Raw genomic sequence first — 25829 nt, 5'->3', positions numbered from 1 at the left:
GGCGACCCTGCTGCGTTGCAACACGGTTTGAACTTGTAGATATGCTTTTAAGTCAGATTTTTTATTTGAGTACTTTTACTTGTAATGTAAGCATATTTAATATATATCTTTTACTTAAATTGTGTTATTGCTACTTTTACTTAAGTAAATAAGTAATTATTCAACCTCGACAAACATCAAACAATACACACACAAAATAACATTACAATTGTTACTCATACACATACTCATATGTATGAGTAAAAGTACAAGTGCTCACACACGCACACGTACCTTAATACTTTTTTAAAGTGGCCCTCTTCACAGTATGTCCCCTCTAGCACAGACTGTAATTATAAAGCTATGATGGGTCTCTCACACACACACACACCCCAAACACCATCCGCAACTCATCAACAATCATAACATAAACCAGCTTTGTCCTCACAATATCTATTTCTCAAATTCTACAATACTACCACACACACACACACACACACACACACACACACACACACACACACACACACACACACACACACACACACACACACACACACACACACACACACACACACACACACACACACACACACACACACACACACACACACACACACACACAGTCTACTCATTGGAGGCATATTTGTCCAGAATCACTGCTGGTGGTTTACAAAAACATGTCTACATTCCATAAAGCCAGAGGAGCTGTTTAGAGAGAAAAACCTGCTACACTCGATTACGATTAATTACACTGCATTGAAACGTGTTACTTATTCCAATACTAATCCTCAGTAAGATGAATAGCGCAATGTTTCTGTTTCGCTATCGGTAATAAGTGTCTTCTAATGGCCTGCGGTTAAATAAATAACATGTAAACAATTTGGCCATTACACTAGGGAACATGCTCGATAGTAGGTGCATGCATGGCTGTGAATGTAGGCTACAGTAACTTATAATCATTAATGCTGTGTTTGGAGAATTTATTAAATTACTGCATAAATACACCAAACGAAGATTGAACCCAGGTTGCTGCATGTTCTGTAACTTGTGAAGACTGAGACAAAAGATTTAAATGGTGAATTCCTGGGGGATTTATTGCCAATTTCCTTTGTGAAATGGAGAAGATTGGTAGTGAATTAAAAGCCTTTTAGTCAACTGTGAACGCATGTTTGGTTGGATTAGGCTGCACACGTGTGTGTGTGTGTGTGTGTGTGTGTGTAGTGTGTACTGTAGTGATGAAAAGATGAATCTAAATATGCAACATTAGAGCAGACACAAAGAAATACATTTATAATACAGAAGGGGTTGCTGTGAACACTGAAGTAGGAGGTATAGCTATACTTTTAGATCTATATACGGGTGCTATAGAACTTTTTTTTTAACTGAATGGCTGGGAAATGGAAATTAAGAGTTTACATAGTACACTAGTACATTCCTAAACTTTCCTTAATGATTATATCTGGTTTCAGTATTCATTTATGATATATTTTCTCTATTATTGTCTCCACCAGGTCGAAGGCATGGGGAGAGAGTATGTTTTGCACTCCGTCCGTCCGTCCGTCCGTCCGTCCGTCCGTGTGTGTGTGTGTGTGTCCGTCCGTCCGTCAGTCCATTACCAGCTAATCTCCGGCACCATTAACACAGTCGAATCGCACCCATATTGCACACATATTCCCTGGATGCCAACGATGAACCTCTGCCCCAAATTTTCCAGAACGGCCTGTTATAGCGCCACCAGGAGGCCGACTTTTGAAAAACAATTTTTTTTATATTACTCCCCCAGATTCTGTCCAAAAATCCCGCAAATCGGCAAATTGGCTAACATTGGCTTTCAAAGTTGGCAGGATTGACCCGTTTTGAACAAAAAGCCTCAAATCATGAACGCAGTGTGCAATTTACGTGAAATCTTTCACAGACTTTCCTACTAGGCTGAGGTTACTTTATATCCCACCCTTCTCACATTGGCCTGTTATAGCGCCACCAACAGGTGGATTTTAGCAAAACACATTTTTGGAACAAAATGCCTAATGCCTCAAATCATCCAATTGCCATCCAAGGCGTTAGAAGAAATGGCACCCTTTTCACATTGGCCTATTATAGCGCCACCAGGAGGCCACAACCTGACCTGCCCTGGTGGAGACCCGTGTCCCCCGAGGGGCACTTTATCTAGTTAGTTATTTTTGCAGTCAGTTTGTATTGGGGGTGGGGAAGGGGGGCAGGGTGGGGGTCACGACTCACGAGACATCGCCAAAGCATTTCCGGGGGTCCCCAGCCAAAAAACGTGGAGAACCCCTGGCATAGGGGGCATGCATTTCCAACTTGCATCGTTTCTGACTTGCATCGTTCGGCTGACCGGTGCCCATCTTAATGCAGTAGAATTACTGCATTAACTGCATTACTTATTGATTATTACCCGTTTAAATTTGTGCAATCGTGTCCCTCTCCCTCTCTCTTTTATATTGGCAAACTTGTCTGTGCTTACTGTAAATTCTTAGTTTATCTTCATCATAACAGCCTCCAGATCAACAGCCTGACTAAACACAAGAGATTGCTAACATTCCTCAGAATTCCTGGAGCCAGAAGGATTTGACTCCTTCTCTCCTAAACATGCAAAGATTGCAGATCTACAAGCTCACAACGTTATTTTCGCTATTCATGGCACGACAGAGTATTAGGCTTGAGTTGTTTTCCATCGCCACATCCCCTGATTCCCCCATAGTGCAGAGACAGGGCTTTTCACTTTTCAGCCATATTTGATGGCGACTGCTGGAGTGTGTATAATTGATTCAACTCCATAGGTGTCAGGGTTCTCCTTCAATTAGATTCCTGGATCTGTGCCTAACACAACAGGCTCAATAGTTCACCCTGGGAAAACTGTACACCTCTGATGTTGGCCCTGTGCATAGAACCATTTCATATGAATATGTGAGTGAGATTACTCACTGGTACATTGCTTAAAGGGGATGAAACCCTAGGCCAATTATGTAGGTTGTTTTAAAACCCGCCGAATGGTATAAACATGGCAGGCTGACCTTATAGTAGCCTAAGCTGTGATGCAGGCAGCACGCCTTCAGCGAATACAATTAACAATGGATTGGATACAGTATGTGAGATTTAGGTGTGCCAATGTGCAAGCAATGTGCAACACTATGGTCAATGCTTAATATACCTAAATCAGGGGTTCAAACGTTTTCTCCTTTGGTTTGCATAGGCAAACCATGGCAATTATTGAGAACTATACATACTGTCGTTTTTCAGCACACAGAAAACAGTCACAGTGTACCAGTGTGTTTGCATTCCCCATGATTTACTGTAGGATGAGACTGTCACTGACTGACTGTGATGTTCACTTTATCCTGACCGAGGTTCTGGTGTCTGGATAGCTTCAGTTAATTTCCCTTTTTTTCCCCTCTCGTTGTGACTGCAGTGTGTTTTGCTTCTGTCCAGCAAATGCTGTACTTCATCGAAATCTACTCATTTGATTGATAATTGTTTCTACAAAGAAAAAGAGGGAAAGTTGACCAAAACCCACAATAACAGGAAGTAACAGTTTGATGAGAATAGTTGAGTAATACTTCTTTGCCGTCTCTCAACTCATGACTTCCTCATTCCATGACTCCAGAGTGTGTCGTAAACAGGACGGGATCCAAAAGCAACAACTAGCTTGGAGCACGGTCAAAATATTCAGTGAGTAAAAATGATGTGTCAGTATTACCCATAAATCTACTGAAATCCACCCATATCACCCCTTACAATTTAGGCATTTAGCAGATGCTTTAAATCCAGAGCAATGCCACACACATGCTTTAAATCCAGAGCAACGCCACACACATGCTTTAAATCCAGAGCAACGCCACACACATGCTTTAAATCCAGAGCAACGCCACACACATGCTTTAAATCCAGAGCAACGCCACACACATGCTTTAAATCCAGAGCAACGCCACACACATGCTCTAAATCCAGAGCAACGCGTGTGCACGCACACACACACACACACACACACACACACACACACACACACACACACACACACACACACACACACACACACACACACACACACACACACACACACACACACACACACACACACACACACACACACACACACACACACACACACACACACACACACAATTAATTTAATTGTTGTCTCCTCGACGGGACACTAACATACAAAAATACATTATGAATTAATCATTTAAGCTCTATTAAATTTTTTAAAAGGTGAAAATAGCCAAACTGTAATAACACAATCTCCAAGCTTGTGAGCTTTTATTGCCCATTCTTTAGAATTATTTTCTGAAGTTGAAATAATAGTTTTGTAGCAAAGAAAAGTAAAGCTATGTCATGCCACAAATGGGTCCCGACTCCCGTGCCAAATATTGATACATACATTCTAAGTTTGGATAATAGGATCATTCAAATTATAACATCCAGACAGTTTGGAATCTAACATGTCAAAATGTGTCCCGTAAATGTAAGCGGCAACTAGTCAACAAAGACAAAAGGCTGATAAGGTTGAGCCAAACTATTAGACATGAGCAGGCAGACTGTCTAATGTCTAATGTGTCTAATGTATGTTTTGTCATATGCCAATGCTGTGCACCGAACAGCAGATCTACACACCGGTGTATAAATCAGACGTGAGCTACGTCAACAGGGACAGTAACTGCTGCAGAGTTTGTATCCAAAATATAATCCCCTGAAGAGAGCAGATTTATAGTACGATATAAAAACCACACGGAGTTCCTATTAAAAAGAATGTTTTGGATACCTCAGTCTCTCCAAAACTCTGTAGCGTTAGAAACCATCCGCTCAATATAATGATCTTAGTTTAAACGCAGGTGAACAAGCCTTGCTCATGTGCAGTTACTGCAGTATATCTTCTTGTATGGAGGCAAACTTTTACTGCTGGTCAAGAATGCTGAGGCATTTTACCTCGTTTTACCTCCCGGGCCGAAATAGCATCTGAAATCTGATCAAAAACAGTAAATGCACTGTTTTGTTTTGTTTTGTTTTTGAGGGGAACCAGGTCTGGACTCCAGTAACTGTGTTGCGTAATGTCCTAGTAATTATAATGCTATTAAGATGTCATGGAAAGTGACAGCTTTTGGAAAAACATACATTTTCCAAAAGCAGTCTGTCTGTTGGAAATAGGCCATTAAATTCAGTGATTGTACTGTAGTATTAAAACCCCAAAGCATTTAGGAGAAGTACCGAGCTGGGACAATAAAATATCTTCTATAGACTTGTGGTTTTAATATCAAATGAAAGCTTGATTATAGTGTGATAAGCTTGTAGACCTGCTATTGTTGGTGCGTGACACAGTGCACAACCGCTTATAAATCAGGAGGATCAGCAGAAGATTTACGAGGGTTGAAATGGGCTACTTTTTACTGGCATGTTGAATCAATCTACTATACAAATTAGATACATATTGATATTATAAAGTACACCACAGATGCCACCAGGCAGTATATTGTAGTAACTAGCCGAGGGGGTATATAGAGGCCGCCTGGTAACGAGACGGATCCGTCCCGTCTATATGCTCCCTGAGCAAGACACTTAAAGATGGAGTGCCAGTGTTTTTTTCCACCCTAAAACATGATCATCAGGTATTATTATAATACAAGGAGGAAAGACTTTTTCCGACTTACGTCCCAGTAGTTACCCTCGATCAGTCCATCAGGGAATGAGCAAGGCCACACTATCCGTTGCTCCGGAACTACTCTGCCGGGACTGGGAGAACCAAATTCTGGCGCGTGGAATGACTAGGCTCTGTGGGTTGACTCCTTTCCTGGCCCCTCCTACGTCTCACCAGGTCCACTCCTGCTCTCATCAGGCCCAGGACCTGTGCGTTGTACCAGACTCCCAGCACCAGGCACTCCATTCATGAGTGGTGGATTATAATGGCCCTCCTAAAGGCCTCACCGAAATTAGTTGGGCTTCCTCCTCACGGAGGACACAGGCTGGGGCGCTAACCCATACTGCTCACCCAGGTGCCGTCTACATTCCGGCTGTCACCCGTCTCTCCGGTGGTCACCAGACTATACCTGTTGTCACTATATGTTTATGTCATTGGCTCGTTTGACTGTCAAGGATTCAGCCTCCAGGAAGAAACCCTAAATACAAAGTTAATACACGACTCCAGGGTCTCTAATGAAGTATTGTCACCTCATACACACATGAAAAACTGGAAAAATGAAACAAATTGTGCACTGCTCCTAATAATTAGAGCAAGAAAGGAATAAATCATGATAGTCAGTTTACGTATGCCTCAATGTGTGGAATTCTATTGGCATATCTTGTGATAATTTTCTTTTTCAAAGATTTTTTAAAATACTTCAAAGAGCTTGCAGATCTTTTATTTGCTCGCTATTCATTGTACGATGAAGAATAATATAAGGCTGTGGTTAATAGCATTTTAAGGCCCTTACAATTTCCCACAGCAGTCACTTCAAGAGGATCAACAGGTGGTCTGAACCACTCTTGGATCCTGCTGCGTCTGTGGTCACATGGCCCGGGAGAGCAGTATTAAAGACTAAAGTTAAATGTTATTACACAGCTATTTCTTCATGGCAGAGATATTGTACAAATATTGTACATATGATGGAAAGTAAGAAGAATATGAAGTGAAAAGGTGGATGTGTGAATAAAAATAACCAATTATTAGGGACAGCGCTGCCAGCGCTGTTTCACTAGCTTGTCAGAGAGACTTAACCATTATTTTTGAAAAAACCTAAACAAACCAACACAGCTAATAAAAACGAATCTACTGAGTGATGTTGCACTCAGTAGATTTGTTTGTAATTTATTTACTCTACCCATTTACATTATTAACTATTTCCCATGCCATTTCTGTCTATGCCCATGCAGCATGTGCAGTATATTCTGGTTTCTGGCCATGGGTAAATAATGGAAAGGGGGACCCGTCTCAGCAATCTTACATGGCACATTACCTAATGGTTAATGACCATTTGAACTCAGTCTTCCTTCCCAGTCAAATGGATTCAGTCTCACATCCCTGACGACTAAGGCCCCTTGTCTAAAACAAACAATCTCTCTGGATTGAATATTAATGCGCTGCTCAATTCAACTTTAATTCAAAATCCTGTTCCGAATTCATATTTCCGCTATCGTAACACACACACACATTCTGTAATGAGAAGCTCTAGCAAACGTTAGTGGTCAGTAGGGCTGTGAATCTTTGGGTGTCCCACGATTTGATTCGATTCCGATTCTTGGTGTAATGATTCGATTAAAAAAAAAAAAATTCCCCCCAGATTCAACTCGATTCTCGATCCAAAAACAATTTGATACATAGGATTTCAGCACGATCTACTTCAGTCTTCTGACATGAAAGCAGAGTATATTTAGTAAAAAGCTTTTATAATGTATTACACAGGTACTTTTGAACTCACTAACTTGCGTTAGTGTGAGACTAGAGACACACTCACACTCCTTGACGCAAGTAATACTAACGAGTAGTATCAAGTGTCAACGAGGGTCAGCTGGATCAGACACACCTCAGCTGTGCTGAACTGATGTGACTGGAGCAACTTGAAAATGACTGAAGACATGTCTACTGTGATTAGGGTAAGCTTACATTTCATATCACAAACACCATATAGTGAAAACTACTGTAACTGTAACCAGAAAAAAAAGAAGAAGATCCAAAGATGTTTGGAAATTATGAATTTTTAATCGTTCATATAGCGGGAATCGTGATTCCAATTACACCCCTAGTGGTCAGTGTGCATACTAACGCTACATCAGGTCTACAGCCAATGTTGTATTTCAGGCCACACTTCACTTCAGTCTGGTCCAGTCCAGTTAGTTTTTGGGGCTCAGCATTTGTCACAATGACCAGCCACACATCAGCGTATGCTGCGTATGAGTAGCATGGCTGACGGTAGAGTAGGTGTGTGGCACTCCACCTCAGAAATCCATCTCCCTGGGGTCTATAGTGCCTTGTAAGAGGGATAGATGATGCCATCATTGCTTCACTGATAGAGACCATCTCCGACATCCTACCCTAAACCTCACAGGGAAGCCACGGCTGATTTCTAACCGACAGCGCGTGTCAGGAGCCACGGGTGAGTTTTAACCAGCGACACTGACACCATACCCCAAACCATAACCCTAACCTCACAGGGAAAAGATGTGTGCTTTTTTTTGTCTCTGCCGACTGGACCGACACTGTCGCGGAACATAGCGGCAGTTGAGTGATAATCCCCCCCAACTTCCCCGGCAGGTGCCGCCCCTCCCCCCGGCAGTCTGATTGCCCTGCCGGAGAATGCACTCGCTCCTTCTGCATAAACCACTTCAGCCAGCTTCTTACTGCAGTAATAAGCCTGTGTTCATGTACAGTGAACAGTGGAATTACGGATGGAAATTAGCTTCTAGCTAAATCTTGCATGTTTACATGATATCATTATGTTGAATTGGTTTCATTCTTATTTAATTATTACTTCTTAACCCAATCTGCCCCACCTGTTAAACAGAAACGCAGTGCAGTTGCCAGAGATATGGGGACAATTGAAAGAATAAATTAAAAACCGTGGGCTCATCCATCGCGTGCACGTCAGAAAAACTTCTTAGTTTTTTATAAATAAAAAAAACTTGGCACAGGTAGGGTATGCCGCTTAAAACGTAACCTGACGTTCCTGGTACATATTGTGTTCTTAATTATTGATATAGGCCTAATGGCCTACAAGTAAATAAACAATGAAATAAACAAAGAACACAGGCATTGAAATGTAGGCATATATAGCTTTTTAAATGGTAAATGGTGCATTTATAGCACTTTATCCAAAGTGCTTTACATTGTGAAATGTCATACACACCAATGGCAGAGGAAAGGTATAATTTGCCAACCTAATGCAAATGACATGAGCAACGCAGGGCTGAGCCGTTGATTGAACCGGGAACCTTCCGATTCCCAAGCGGTCATGCTCCACCTCCTGTCGCCCCCGGCGAGTCTGCTAATTCATAACAGTCTCAACATGTAAAGACTGATACTATCTACGGAGCCCTGATATCACCGAGTGCCAATATACAGCTAATCATCATCTAATCAGCATTTGGAGATTTAAATAATAAAATACATAAAGTGTCGTTATTTCATGATTTATTTATGTAGTAGGGCCTATATAGATGTTCTACTAAGAAATAGAGAAAGTGGAAGTTGAAGGTAAGTGCAGAGGTGTGTGTGACGTCTCTGAGGTTGACAACCCAGGAAATGACAGATAGCGTGTCTGTCCGTAGTTTGTTACAGTAAACCGTCATCATCTCTTCCACATGCTCATTTTATAACTCATACCATTCTGTTGGACCTGGGCCAGGTAATGCTGATCCCACCATGAACCATCCAGACCTCTCAGGTCGTCTGGGACAGGTCAGCTTTATGTCCCCGCAACGAACACTATTTGTGGAGAAGCAGTATTCAGTTTTTATTCACCACATACTGTATCTGGAACATAGTCTGGAGAGCTCTGGGGTGTGCTTCAACTTTCAGTTCATTTAAGTTTTCTGTTTGCCGCTGGCTTTTACTGATATTTTATTCTTGTACTACAATTTATTCTCTTGTTACTTTGTTTTATTTGACTTTATTTATATTATTTAAACTGCATAATAACTATTATTAATTGCAATTAAATGATCGTAATGTTGTGTAAAGCCCTTTTCAGAAGACCAAGGATATTTCAAATTCACCCAAATATAACTGGGGAAACAGTGTAAGAACTGGAAGGGAATCTGCTGAAATATCATGCATGCCTGAACGATGAATAACAAAAATCAAACGGTGATTATTATTAATGATTAGTGTATAAATCAAGATGGAAACATATTCTATACAGAGCTATTCTCCTACACTTTTGAGCAATTTGAATTCCAAAGGACCAATAATTTCCAAACACAAGAAGTCATAGCAAAAGTGACAAAGTGAATGAGATGTTAAAATTGAGGCTATAAAAACTGGACCCTGGGGTATTGACCTCTTGAAAGTTAAACCTAAATCAACAGTAGGCCAATATGGTGGCAAAAAATTACCTTTGAAAAGAAAATCATTCAGCTCACAGGAAAAATATTTATAATACGGGCTCCAGCATATGGTCCTACATGTAAAAAGCAGATGTCCTGCTGTTTTCTTAGTTGGAAAAGTTTGAAAATGCACTATTGTCTGGTGGTTGGTTTTTTTTTAAAGAGAGAGCTACAAATCTTGGTGCTTTGTAAGAACACATGAAATGCAATCATATGCAATGTTCCTCAATGTTCCGAATGGGCTGTGTTGCATTAGCAAGGAAGTGAGGAACGCAACACGCTTGAGCGTATAACACATTACATTCAACGAGGAGTCCAGGGGGGTCCACAGCTAAATGATTGATAGTTAGGAACCAAATGGACCCTTATGGGTCTGTAACTATGAGAGTGTACCCTTAAGGGTCCATGTGTACGCTCACACAGTGTAATTTACAGTGTAGTAAAATAATTATATCAAATGGGTGCCCATGGTCAAATGCATATCAAACTGACATTAAAAAAGGTCTCAACACAAACAAACGCTGAATGCAGACAGACACATACACTCATACTGTATATGCTACTGTACAGTATGTATGCCGGGTGAAGTAAACGAAACTGAATAAAGTAATGGAATTCAACAGCATACCTGCAAGATTAACAACGGAGGGGGCAATGTCTGGTCTGCCAAAAGGCACTAGACATGAAGTCCCATTTCCAAAATGCTTTATTAATGTTGAATGGTGCAGCTGTTTGCAATATAACATGATTGGTGTGGCCCTGGGTTAAATGGTGCAGGGGAACATTTCCTTGGTTAGCAATGGTGTCCTGCAGAAGGACATACATTATACATTACATATAGTACATTAACAGCTTATTCTTCTTGTAATGGTGAATAAATTAACACTTTCAGAATGACTAATAAGTAGGCTGTGGAAAAAGTCCTGTAGACTGAGTTAAAACATACACTGCTGCATTCAATTAGGACATTAACTTGTTGATCTGTTCTCACTTTAAAATTATTTCCTCCAGCAATGTAACAATTATAACTATCAAAAAGCTGTGCACACACTTAAATATATATTTTCTCTCTTCTGCCTTTATTGATAGATACAAGTGAAGATTTACAGGAAAGAGGGAGAGAGAGACAGCGGGAGAGAATACCAAACGAGTCGGCGAGTCGCCCATTTACCAACTCGCCCCGGGCGTACAGCCGGCAGAACTGCTCAACTTGGTATATATGCCGGGACTGAGACCACAAATATCTGGTTTAGAAATGACCACAGTTTAAACACAGCACAACCATATCATGACTGAAGCATGACCACATGGTTCAGTTCAGTACACAGTGGGTTTAAAAATATATATACACACACACACACACACACACACACACACACACACACACACACACACACACACACACACACACACACACACACACACACACACACACACACACACACACACACACACACACACACACACACACACACATTCTACTAATGTACTATAATCTGTACTATGTACAGAATGTACTATAATATGTCTCAAAATGGACATAAGGACATAAATAAACCAACATGACATTTGAATTATGTTGTTTATCCGTGCTCTGATTCTAAGGTACAGTATGCTTTGATATACCAATACCATTTATGTATTTTTTTCTTATCTCAACCAACCAATTATTTTTATAGCACTCATAACTCTGAGAGTCGATCCTCAGCTGTTGAAACATACAGTACTTTGTCTTTGAGAAATAACATCGTTTTTCATTACCTGCTTATCCATAAAGTTATACTCAATGGTTTTCTAGGTTGCTGAAGTATGTGTAGAATGCTAATACAGTTCAATGATCAAAATAACAACGGTCAAATTATTTTGATAAAACCAATTTAAGGCATCGGGAGCCATTATTAAAGTCATGACCTTTACAGGAAAGGTCTCCTTACAAATGGAAACATATGGACAATTGTGTGTTTCCCCAAAAATAAATCAAATTCCACTTTTTAGTACTATTTCTGATTATCCAACAATATAACCAGCATTAAAGTTAGATTAAGTATAAAAGGAAAGTATTTAATCTCCCACCAGGGAGCAATATTATTATATTACACCTAGTGATTATAAGTGAGCAGTTAACGTCAAAAAACCTATTTGAAAATAACAATGTTAATGTTAAGTTACTATTATGGCTGACTGATGATACTGAGGGTGATTTAAGGTTAAGAACAAGGCAGACTTAAGGCTCATACATAGTCTGGATTTTCGGTGGTTAGGTGACCACCGAACTACAACATGACTTCACGAGCCGCGGTGGTCAGCTCACCACCGGAGCGGTGGTCACCTCACCACCGAAAATCCAGACTATGAATAGGCCTTTAGAAGACAGAATTAACTCGGTTCCAAACACTAAATGAGGTGAAGCAGAATTAGTTTGTTTTTCTTTAATTAAAAAAAACAGTTAACATCTTTACTGTACAGTATGTACCTGGAGAAAGTTGTCATTGACAGAGAGCACAGGAAGAGAAGCTTGTAAGTTTCCTTCCAGATAGTTAGAAAAAATTAAAGAAATATAAGAATACATGAACTATAACAATGATGTTGGACAGGCAGGCAGGCCAATAGGCGGCAGGCCACCAGGAAAGGTCCGGGCGTGCTGCCATTCTGCCAGTGCCATCATGACATTTTTACTGTACCTGTATCAGTGAGTGACAAATAAACCCTCTACAAAGGGTTGTGTATAGTTGTCTGTTGGTTTGTATCATTTATGTTGTTCTGTAAAAGTGGTGGTATTAGGGCTTGTTTGTTTGTGAGTGCCTCGACGGAGTGGGCGGTAGAGTTTCTGCTATCTGCACGCTGGTTGTGGTGGGCCGGTCTGGGCCAAATTCACGCGAAAATGACCGGGCCGAATTTTTGTGCAGTCCAGCCCTGCTTGTGTACGGACAAGTGCATGGACAATGGTTGTGTTTGTTTTAGCCACTGGGGTCGAGAGATTGAGAGTTTTGAACGCTTGGGGAGGATTACTTTGTGGAAACACTGTCTGGTAAGAAGCAGATAAATATGGGCCTAATCCAAAATTCATGGTAATAGACGTTTTAACTACTGTACCAATGTGAATTTTAATTCAACATACGGTTATATTTCATATATAGTAGTAGCAATAGTACTGCTGAGAGGAAATGAGAGAGAGAGAGAGAGAGAGAGAGAGAGAGAGAGAGAGAGAGAGAGAGAGAGCTGTTGATGCTTTATCTCCATCACTGAGGAATGCTGGAAAACACTAACATGTCCTCCCTGCTCGCTCCATGATAACTCACACTGCACTGTCTACAATATTAAACTCACTGTATCAAAATACTGTCAGGATTCAACACATCACTCGCGTTCAACATGTTTACAAGTATGTGATCATTAATCAGGGTGGATGCTCGCAGCATACCATTCTAGTTATCATTCTTGGTGTGAACAGCCCTTAATCCCTCACTGACGACGTCCTGGGAACTTTCCACCTGGGGCCACGGTAGAGATGAATGAGCCCAGTAGCTGCTGCTTGTAGGTGCATGGGAGTCACAACAAGCGTAAAGATAACGGTTATCATCATTACTTTACAAGACAACGTTATCCTCACTCTCCCCTCTCATAAAACAACCCGGCTTAGATCTGCCATGTGAGGATCTGAAGCCCTAGCTCCCCATCTCTAAGCGCTTGCATCTTATGACCTTTCAACTGTGTGGGGGCTACAATTGAACAGTGACCCCAAATATACAGTTAAATACCCATACTTAAGTATATATCGCTATGTCAATCCACTGAAAACTAAACAGTCTATTTCAGCGAAGTGGACTTACATCCTCCGAGAAGATTTAAAACAGATGATTGGAAATGTTTGTGAACTCTACGCTGATGAAGTGTAAAAGGAAACAACAGTTTGAACAGTTGCAGTATACTGTACAGCAGGGATTCTCATTATTAATTTCAAGGACACCAGTTTGATATGCTTCAGGCAGTCTTGCGTAGCCGTCATAGATCTCCGCCTACCAGTGGATAAAAAACAAAAAAAATACTTTTTGCAGAACCAATACAGGAATCCCCAGGAACCCCATAAAGAACACCTGGGGGTCCCCATAGTCCTCACATTGAGAAACAGTAATGTGCATGATCAGCATCTTCTCTTTTCCATAGTGACCTGACTGTAACAGTTCCAGGTATTGGAATTTCAGGAATGTTTCCATTGCTGTGATTTTAATCAGTTTTTATCTGATTCCGTAAAGACTAATTTTACTACAATTTGTTTCAGTCCCAGGGCTGTTGAGAAAGAGTTTGGACTTGCGCCATGAACCTTACTTCAACGATTGATTTGTTATACTAAGACAGATCTTTCTTTTATAACCCTAGATGTATCTTAGAAGGGATATTAAAAACTGTACACTGTGATAGTATATCATGGTTTCTGTTCTTTTGTAGTCTGAGCCAAGTGGGGCCAGTCCTTCTTTGATAACTCATGGCAGAGTTGTGTTTTAACACATCAAAACATGCCAGCATTTGCTCAGACACTTATTTTCTATGTTTTTGGAGACAGAGAGACCCTCAAGTGAAACATCCATCTTCAGAATATTGTTTAGAGTAGAATAAAAAGTGTAGTGAATTTATTACTGCTGTGCTATTGGGCCTTGTGGGGTAAAATACAGTTTGAAAAAAAGGTAACTTGCCGGCAATCACGTGTGCGCACGTACACACACACACACACACACACACACACACGCACGCGCACGCACGCCTGCACGCCCGCACGCTTTACAGTGCTCTGTCCCATGATGCCCTGCAATGAATTGTTTTGGCTTTTAGGAAGAAATGTGTTGTTTCTTTCCACGGAATTCCACTGACTGGTCTTGTGACGACATTTATAGTAACATAGATCAAGTTCTTGCTTTAATGATAATGTTTCCTCAAATGAAAAACATCTGGACTGAATGTCTGCGACCAATATTAATCATTGTAAATTGCCTAATATTTCCGCTTCACTCACAAGTGCAATAAACTTTCCCAGTGCAGTGTTACACAGTAGAATAATCGCTATTGGCTTAATGAGAAATTAGTTTGTATGTAGGCATGCACAATTTGAGTTTAAAGCTCAGTGAGAGCAAAAACAACTGTAAACATGCAGACAAATCCATTAGGCTTGCAAGTGTACAACTTAATATTCTATGGGAAAGGACCACAGGTTATTTATTTAGTCAGGCTCTGATCTTAGAACATTCTATACCTCCTCAACATTACTCACTACAATAAAATGACAAATTCAAACAATGGTACATTTCCTGTTTACTTCACTCATAATGGTTTTTTGTTGTTTTTTTACTATGGAGAGAACAATTTAAGTAAAAAAGGTAATCCATAATTAGGCTTAATAAAATAATAAAGGATAAAAACAGCCCTTTTGGGTCCTTTCTCATACTATTACAGTAATATTTCTTAAAACCGTTTTGTGCTATTTTCCGTTACTGAGATATATCAGCCTATTTATGATTATTCATAAACACCTCCTCCATATCTAGTGGTGGAAAGTAACTACGTACATTTACTTAAGTACTGTACTTAAGGACAATTTTGAGGTACTTTTACTTTACCGGAGTTAGTATTTCAGTACTTTTACTTCTACTCCACTACATTTCAGAGGCAAATATTGTACTTTTACTCTACTACATTTATTTGAAAACTTTAGTTACTAGTTACTTTGTAGATTTTGTCAAGTTGAATAAATGAGACGAAGCTTGCGAGTCAGTTCAGCTAGACACACTCGAGGGGGTTCATGCCATGCTCAAAGGCGCATACTATACTCAAGGGGTTAACATGCTGCATTACTATGTGGGCGTATAAGTGTGTGCAAGTCTCACACGTCATTCGCCGATGCGGCAGTCAGCTGACCAATTGGGCAGGCTACTTAAGCTCACTAGACTGCATGCTCGTCCTGCCTTCCTCTGCTCATGGTTCCCGGTTGTATGTGATGTTTTCTCCCACCACCACCCCAGCACCACCGGTGGGCTTTGCTATTTATGCTCCCCATGGGGGGGTTATTTCCCTGCTCTTTATGTTTTATGTTGTTGCTTAATCGTGCCGAGCAGGGAGAAATCCAGCAGAGCCGAACGCCAAGTCAAATATCATATGCACACTTGTTACTCATTCTGTAATAAATATTGGTAAATCTATTCGTGAGTTGTCTGACTGAACCAGAGTAAATGTTACTCAAGGGATGACTGGCTTCACTACGCTGACCATTTAATATCAATGACATGGTGCAGCAATCCCCCATATGGTGCTTGAAGACAGAAAGCATTCAAAGTTTAAACCTAAAACTCAGTCCATTTGAGCAAAACTACTGAACATTGCGGTTTACCGTAAGGCTCTTCTTCACAGCCATGAAGCACAGTCCATGATCAGACACTGAAAACCGCTATGACCGATCTGCAGTACAAACTCCTGACTCCTGAGAATGTGTTCACTTTGTTTTACTGATTTGTTTTTACACTTTGAGATAAATTAACTTAGGATAACTTTCAGCTCATGTAGCGGTCAACTACTGTGTATACATGAAAATCCTCCTCATTGTTAAATGTATCAGTTTGTAACTCAGGAGTAAACTGAAACCAAATGTACCGATTACATGCGTCACGTACTCTGAGTGCAAATAACACGAGTATTTTACAGAGGAAATGTCCGGGAACAACAAAGGTATAGCGATTGAAACCTAGCTGTCTGAAGGGGTGTCAGTGTAGATGCAGACTGAGACAGTTTGATAAGAGCTGCATTCGAGGAGATAAACATGTTCTTGGATCAGGGCTATCTTGTCTCACCTCTGCCTCACTGATTTCTGTGGCAGTCTGTCCTTTCAGGGCGAGGAGAGCCCCGCTGGAATGCCAGAGCTTCCGAGGAAGAGAAACATGGGGGAGTGACAGAAGAAAGAGCTCCGCACAAAACGCCTTGGTACCACCAGAAATATTTGGAGTAATAACAAAGCAACAATTACACACGCCACATATCAATTATGTGTAACCATTACACCACTAGAGTGGAAACACTGAGCTCTGCTTTTCTTCCAGAAAATAATTTGTGCTGCAAGGTAGCTGGGTCTAAAGAGTGTACACAATAAATCACATGAATGTAATCACTGCTTTGTGTAATTACTTAGTTGTCACCTGAAGTTATAAATAAAGATTATTTATGTGGGTTCATCCTGTGGAGCTAACACAATGAATCTCTCTCTCCCTCTCTCCCTCTCTACCATAGACTGGCATACAGTACTTCACTGGTGTTGCCAAAACTGAATTCAGAATACATTAAGAGGTCTCCAGAGTATACTGTGACAACAATTTAATATGATAATTCAAGTAGGCCTTGCATTGTTTTCTTTAATAGATTCTTAAACTACGTACTACAGCAGTTACAGCTGAAAGTGCACCGATTCTTGAAATCACTGGACCTTCTAATACAAGTCTATGTAATTGCATAGTTTTCATACAATAATACAATTAAAAAGTGTTATTGCGCTAAATGTGCCCCGCCTGGACTCACGTCTGTACTCTGGTGCATGTTTTTACCCTGGTGCATGTCTGCTGGGTTTCTCTGCATCTTTCTGCTGGTGCTTTCACAACGCAATGTCATGATGAATGCTAGGGAGACTGTGTGGTGCTTTCACCACGCAATGTCATGATGAATGCTAGGGAGACTGTGTGGTGCTTTCACCACGCAATGTCATGATGAACGCTAGGGAGACTGTGTGCATCAGAGTGTAAGCAGCAACATGGTCTCTCGACAGACAGACAGACAGACAAATCGATCAGCATCAACTTGTATCATCTAGTTCACTCTTCCTTCAAGTCACAAGTGCACCTACTGCATGCTATGCTGGGTCAAATTGCACTGGTAGACGAATTACTCTGGTATTTATTTCTGCTTTATGACTACATTTTGGAAAGACCCTGCATACATAGTACTGGCAGCGACAGGCTCCTCGTCTGGCATGACAATGATGATTTGCCTTGCCTCGACTGCAGCTGATAAGCATTCATGTATTGACTTGCACCATACAAGTGAACTGAAATGCACCCTGAACTATGCATGCAGACTCTGTTCCCCAGTCTCTCTGCTAACACCAGTCTTTCTTCTTTAAATAAACATTCTGAACAACAGTGAACGCAACCAATAACCATAAACCAACATAAGCATGTTAAGAGCATGTCTGAGACATAATGATCAAACAGAATGTCAAAACAGGCTTAAATGCCAGCCAGTGATGTCTCAAGTGCTGCAAAAAAGAACCCACGCTTATTTAGTCCACATCGGAAGACCACATTCCTATAGTTTTTGAGAGGTACAACCTATGTGACTATGCAGTGTCCGTGTTAACCTATGTGACTATGAGTACCAGTAGTGGCAAAAGTGGCGCTGTTCTGCCAGAAACAGAGAGAGAGATAGTGCTGCACTGTTGCCTGCTAATGAGAGAGAGGCAGAGAGGGGGGGGGGGGAACACTCAGTTCACACAGGTGTGATTTTACACTTACAAAAGAAAAGAATAATTTTAAATAAAATAAACCATAATCATGGCCTTATTACAACTGAACATATTTTCACTTTTGAAGTATTTTTTAATGTTGTGTAAATTGAGATTAACTGCTACCTACAGTATGAACCCTATACAGTACTTAATTGACCGTCCCCCAGGGATATAATTATTAGAACTTATAACTTTCCTCCCTACACCAAATATCTTCTTTGAAAATTGCTGAAAAACAACTTAAACAAGCATACAACGTGCCGCATTGGGATGTATTGGTGAGTTTGTAGATCTGCTATTTTCATAATATATTTGCCCCAGAATAGGAATGCTTGGGTTCAAGTGATTGAACAACATCCATCAACAGTTCATGTTCCAACGAACATCCACAGTATACAGTAGATAGCAAAACGTTCTGCTTTCTCCTGGATGGACCTTCAATGCTGCTGATTTGGATATCTTCGATCATCTGCCAAATGTAACAACTTTTTTTAGGCTAGTTATTTCAAGAGCTTTTGCTGTCCTAGTATATCAAACTGTATTAATAATGTATCTACAAAGCTATGGACAGAGCATTTATTTAGCATTTTCACTGAGACCTCAACAGTAGGCGTTAGCTTCAACATTTGTATTAAGTTAATTGCTATTTAAAAGGATTACATGCACAAGCAGAGTGCGCAAGTACTGTAATCGGGTGCGTATGTCGGTCGTATGCCGGTGTTGTCCGTCGGCCAATCAGTTATTGGTTGATGACGTTATTATTACTTGCGCAAGTAATAGTTTCGCCCGGTCCGTATGCACCGTCCCAGCCAACCCGCCACTTTTGATGCGTATGCAAATAAAACAGCAAATTGTGCCTGTTTTGCTGGGACCAGATTACATACATGACCATATGTCTTACGTCATCATTGAGAGCTAGTCATACATATACTATATATATGTAATTTGTAAAATAAAATAGCAAATTGTGCCTGATTTGCTGGGACCAGAGTACATGGTGTGTATATGTATAACTAGCTCTCAATGATGACGTAAGAAATATGTGGATTAAAGGACCCAATGCCAGGGTGTAATTGGTCTTCGATTGTGACGTAATGACGATATGTTTTAGTGTTGGGAGGATTAAAGGTAATGTTCCTGTGAATACATGATGTATGTAACCTGGTCCCAGCAAATCAGGCACAATTTGCTGTTTTATTTGCATACGCATCAAAAGTGGCGGGTTGGCTGGGACGGATTTTGGCGCAAAGTAACCACAGTATACCGCTAATCAACTTACAAATTACATATATATAGTATATGTATGACTAGCTCTCAATGATGACGTAAGAAATATGGTCATGTATGTAATCTGGTCCCAGCAAATCAGGCACAACTTGCTGTTTTATTTGCATACGCAGGATGGACCCAATGCCAGAGTGTAATTGGTTTTCGATGGTGACGTAATGACGATATGTTTTAGTGTTGGGAGAATTAAAGGTATTCCTCTTATGTATACATGTATGTAATCTGGCACCACTGCCATATCAGGCACAAGTAGTCATTACGTAACATGCATAAAGTAGGTAGGTAGCAAATAGTTAAACCTAATCAACATTTCAAACGTTCCTTCACAGAGAAACTGAGATTTGACAGTTTGTAGCGGTCGAAAGTACTTGCGCGCTCTGCTTGCGCACTATGGCCTACTAGTGTGCAACAAGCAAGTATGCACTCGACAGCGTGCAGTTCTAGTTATTATTATTATTAAACAGCTAATGTGCAAATGGTGAGACATCCTGGAGGGGCTGGTTATACCATTTACTAAAGTGAATGCATTATGATAGAAATCTGTTATGTTTACAAAGCATAAATGCAGGATAGCTTGTAAGATATCAGCAAACTACATTCAGAGGCAATTTTAAAGCAGGGGTTCTCAACCCGTGGGTCGCGACCCCTAGGGGGGGGTCGCCAAAGTATTTTGGGGGGTTCCCAAATTATTTTCAAAAAAAAGAAGGAAAAAAAAGACATGGTCAAAGCATTTCCGGGGTCGCCAGCCAAAAACGTTGAGAACCCCTGTTTTAAAGGACATGTCAAAGACTAGAGTAGGAGATTTTAGATGACCAACTATCTCCTGGCAACTATGTGCTCATTTAAAGATCTCTTAGGATTGCCTAAAGAAATCCACAAGAAAGTGTTCCAACTATTCCAAAATTATGAATTCAGAGATAACCAGACCTCATTCGTTTCAATTCATACATCAGCATTTTTGTATTCATGTTTACAAGATCAGTAAGAAATATTATACACACTGCTAAATGTCTCAGCACTGGCAAGTTCAGTAACTGTGTGCAGTGGTACTATACAGTCCTGCTGTAATACTTTGTGTGGTACTATAGTATTGCTGTAATAGTGGTACAGTTTAACTGTACTAGAGTTAAACTGTAGTACTGCATGGAAATTGTACAACTGCTATAAACAGTGAAGAAGACAGTGCTGAAACATTTATTTAGCCTTGTGTATAACATTACTCATCTTGTAAACGTAAATAAGAAATTAAGATACATGAAACGTCTGGTGATCTGTGAAATGTCAGATGCTGTAACGGCGCGCTCAGTGTGCAGACTCTCAGTGTGCAGCCCCTCCTCTATTCAGCATGATGTTCCCTGGAACACCACCTATCAGCTGTGTGGAAGTGTCACCTCAGCAGGAATGTCACCAGGCGTGTGAATGATCAGCCAGGGGGAAAAGTAAACCAAGGACCCCCATAACTCTAGTGTACAAATGGACCTTTAAGAGACCATTGGGTCCCATTTGTAGATTTTGTACACAATCTCAAGAGTTACTGACCAGTTTTCAGACCTCAGACAGACACCCTCAAGGAACCCAGAGGGTCCCTGGACCTCACTTAGAAAACCACTGAACTATAACAAATGCCAGAAACATTAACTCCCCCCTGGGTATAGCTCAGATCTGAACTGTCCACAGCCATCCTCTGTGACAAGTGACTAAGACAGTCACAGATTTAAAACTAGAAAAAGTGCCCTTCCGGGCACAGGTCTCCACCAGGTTATCCACAGATCCGTGCAGTTAGAGGTAAAAACACTTTTCGGCCAGTTATAGCGCCACCTTGAGGCTGAGTTGAAATTGTTCATGTGGCATTTCGTCCTCGGCCTAGTGGGAATGTGGGTGCACAATTTCACGGAAATCACGCGATGTGTTCATGATTTGCAGCATTTTGTTTGAAACTGAGCACTCCTGTGAACTTTGGAAGCCAATCTTAACCAATCAGGATGGAGTCTGATAAATCTGAAAGACCCGTTTCGTTGAATGGCTGTAGAGAGACTGTGTACCAATTTGCGTGATGTTTGGACAAAATCTGTAGGTGTACTGTGCAAAAACTTGTTTTGCACAAAGCGGCCTCCTGGTGGCGCTATAACAGGCCGTTCTGGAAAGTTTGGGGCAGAGGTTCATGGTTGGCATCCAGGGAGTGTGTGTGCAAAATATGGCATTGAAAAACTTGTTTTGCACAAAGCGGCCTCCTGGTGGCGCTATAACAGGCCGTTCTGGAAAGTTTGGGGCAGAGGTTCATGGTTGGCATCCAGGGAGTGTGTGTGCAAAATATGGCATCGACCGGGTTAACGGTGGCCGAGATTAGCTGTTCACGGACACACGGACACACGGACACACGGACGGACACGCGGACGGACGGAGTGCAAAACATACTCTCCCCACATGCCTTCGGCCTGGTGGAGACAATGAGTAGTCCTTAAACTTGAAAGACCATTTTAAGCGGATGTAGTGTATCCATTCATTCATCATGTGCAGTATACAAATAATATCTGATTGGTGTATGTTAATTGTGCCACATATTTTGTATCAATTGCTTAGGCTACTTTGTATACTATCAGACAATTCAGTATGCAACCATAAAGCACTAAAACATGTTATAGTAACAGGCAACTATATTTGAATCCTACCTGTAGCAAGTCGTAACTTCTCCAGTTGATTTCAAGCAGGGGTACATGGTTGTGGCAATCTTATTTTCAGAGCAGACTTCACTGTGGAAAATATATATGTTGTACAATGAGAGACCAAAGCACAGGTTCAAGAGGGGAAAGCCTGTGCATAATATGCAACAATATATAAATAACATTTAGGCAATAGGGCCTATAACCACCATGAAGTCATTAACGCTGGCATCCCTTATCCCTATGCTGTGCATAATGTCATACAGGCTTTCTGTCTTTAAATATTATTAAAAAAAGAATAGGCTAATAAAAAAAATAGGCTTAAACTATTATAATAATAAATAATACAAGCTGGTAAAAATTGGAGATCTTCAAGCCAACATTGCATTCGCAATACCAGACTTGTGAGCTTGCAGATCAGCTATTTTCGAATAGCCTACAGGGATTAAGTAGTTAATTATGTCCCTTACATTGCCTTATACCTGTCACTTGCGTCCTGCTCATCTCGATAGGACCACAGTAAACCTCTGGAGAAGAACATGCAGGTCACCGTTATCAGAAGAGTCCTCCCGTTGCCTTTTAGTAGCATCTCATATAGGTCCGGTCGTGTGGGAAACACCTGTGTCCTCCTGTGCGCTGTAGCGGCTGAGACTGTGGTGGTGAGACCGTGAGAGTCCAAATCATTGGATAGTCTGCTGCTCGCCTTCATCTCCTCCTCTCCTCTGCATCAATTGAACAATAAAAAAAAACCTCATGTTGGCCACATTCGGCCCCGCCTACTTATTAACTGCTTCTATCTGGACAGATGTTGCCTATTTTCGTGAATTAATTATCCCAGTTTCGGTTGCTGAACGCGCGTTGTGAACACGCTTCTATCTGATCACCCGGTGCGCAATCTTTTCAGTGTAGTAAGTTATAGCCTACTTTTAGTATTTTACCCAGAGAAAAAAACCCCGCCAAGCCTAACTTGACGGGTTAGGATATAGGTTTCCCCACTGAACGTTTCATCATTAATTATTGCATAGGCTATTTGACAGTTGACACATTACTATAAGCATACAGAAAACGCATTCCACACGCGCGCGCGCGCCATGTTGATACTTTGCTACCACCTTGCGGTTGTTCATGAATATTACATGCAGGCCCGTGTACCAGGCATAGACTGTAAAAAAGAATAGGTACTGTATCAGGGGGCCTAAATCATCTTTCGACGATACCCATCTCCATCTCGTGGATGGAGCACGTTTCACAGCAGTTTATTTTTGTTTTCTGATTTAAATAATCTAAAACGTTTAAAACTAGACTAATTAATGAAGCCATGCATAATCTACACGTTTTCAAAGCACTGTACACAGCACACTGAGCAAGACAATTGGGTTTAGATGAAAAACGACAAAAACCCTACACTCAATTAAGTCATCACACAAAATGACCTTGTCCATGACCCTGTGACAGCAAGCTGATCTGAGCACGTGACCTTGTCCTTGACCCTGTGACAGCAAGCCTGAGCGCGCGCGCACACACACACACACACACACACACACACACACACACACACACACACACACACACACACACACACACACACACACACACACACACACACACACACACACACACACACACACACACACACACACACACACACACACACACACACACACACACACACACACACACACACACACACACACACACACACACACACACACACACACACACACACACACACACACAGTTACATAACCCAAGAGTTATTCTGTTTCTCAGGAAAGCATGCAAGCAGTATACCTTACAGGAGTTGGACAGCAAAACGCCTGAGGAGCTTGTAAAGGATATACCAGTGAAATAGGACGACTGTGGTGTCATTTTGCAAGCCTTTCATGTGAGGTCAGTCAGACATGATTTACAGTAGACCTAGGCTAGACCTACTGTATTCACAGTGGTAATGTGGGGAGAACCCAGTGATGCAACATTGAATCCTCCTTGTTCAGTAGGCCTTGTTTAAATTGTTATACGTTCACCATAATGTCCGTTTGCTAGAATTATACATTATAGGCCTACCTAATTTAGGGCCTGCAGTGCATGGTCAAGGCAAGCATAATAATAAACCACTTCAGCTTAACGTCATTTTACATCACACTACTATACCATAGAGCTTGTTTGCACTTTGCCGTTTGTCTCCCTCTCCACTAGATGGTGCTTAGAACCCAGAAAATATTCCTTCACCCCCTTTCCATCCACTGCCATCGTCATCATCATCGCCCACAAAATGGATGACGGCCTTTAGAAATAAGCAGGGTGCGTCACGACTCTGAGGTGCGCATGCTGTGCCATAAATTTATGTTCCACCTGTTTTTTGATGCCTCAGCAGAGACAGAAACAGCCCAAGAGAATCTGTACTTATTAGCCGTATTACATATCTGCAATATAGGCAGACTTGCATTACAGGCTTAACTGTAATGGGGTTTCTATTTGTATACTATACAGGTCAACTGCATGGGCACTAAAACAAAATGGGCTCTGGAGAGAACTGGTATGACTGAATAGAAATTGGTTATAAAATGTAGCGGTGGGACACACACACACACACACACACACACACACAGACGTGAGCTTGTAGAATGGCTATTTTGGAGTGCCATGATTTTTGTATTTGTTACCAGTTTCTCATGCGTTTATGAGTACTACAGTCAAATGTGGCAATGAAAAAAAAACAGTGATATAGTGACATCACAATATAATCCCCTCCCCTAACCCCTCCCCCTTTATCATACACCAACAGCTGTGGGTGTGGCAAAGGAAAGGAAAGGTACTATGTTTACCCAGGGTAACTGGACTAAGCTCAAGAACTTGTTTACAGCCAGGCCCTGCTCATAGAACATTTCATGGTAGAGGTTCAATGCCTTGTCCAAGGGCACTGCAGCGGTGGTAATTTTAACGTGCCGGTCCTGGGATAAGAACTAGCGACCTTCCGATATCAAGACCGCTCCGCAAACCGTTCGGCCACCGCTGCCTCAATCACTTCAGTTCAGGTGGATCACCACCCATCAGGCAAACCAGGCATACTTAACTGGTGGGCGTGTCCACATAAAAATGGCATTTGTGTCATAAAGTGTAGGATCATAAACCAAACCATTTATTTTTAAGCATCACAACTTCACGAGATCACAAAAAGTACTCAATGTACTAATTGCATTCAATGAATCAAATTACACAACATTTTAGAAAAGATTAAACAAACATATATTGCTTTAAGAGCCAACAATGCTTTAAGAGCCATAAACTTTAACAAAACACAAACTTACAGACTTATC

At 41.1% G+C, this 25829-nt stretch overlaps 1 protein-coding gene across 1 annotated transcript in view; it reads right to left on the bottom strand.

The window, feature by feature from the left end:
- Nucleotides 1-23219, bottom strand: part of ccbe1 (collagen and calcium binding EGF domains 1) — a 55164-nt gene extending 31945 nt beyond the window's left edge. The window contains exons 1-2 of the mRNA XM_083793578.1: nt 22983-23219; nt 22522-22602 (exon numbers count right to left, since the gene is read on the bottom strand). Of these exons, the coding sequence (XP_083649704.1) occupies nt 22522-22602; nt 22983-23101 (200 nt within the window). The 5' untranslated portion in view covers nt 23102-23219. The remainder of the gene's footprint in view (nt 1-22521; nt 22603-22982) is intronic.
- Nucleotides 23220-25829: the final 2610 nt, after the last annotated feature.

This window comes from Protomyctophum parallelum (genome assembly GCF_964188405.1).
Source record: "Protomyctophum parallelum genome assembly, chromosome: 21".
In the NCBI taxonomy this organism is placed as follows: domain Eukaryota; kingdom Metazoa; phylum Chordata; class Actinopteri; order Myctophiformes; family Myctophidae; genus Protomyctophum; species Protomyctophum parallelum.
The sequence above is the reverse complement of the archived record's forward strand: the minus strand, read 5'-3'. Positions and strand labels throughout refer to the sequence as shown.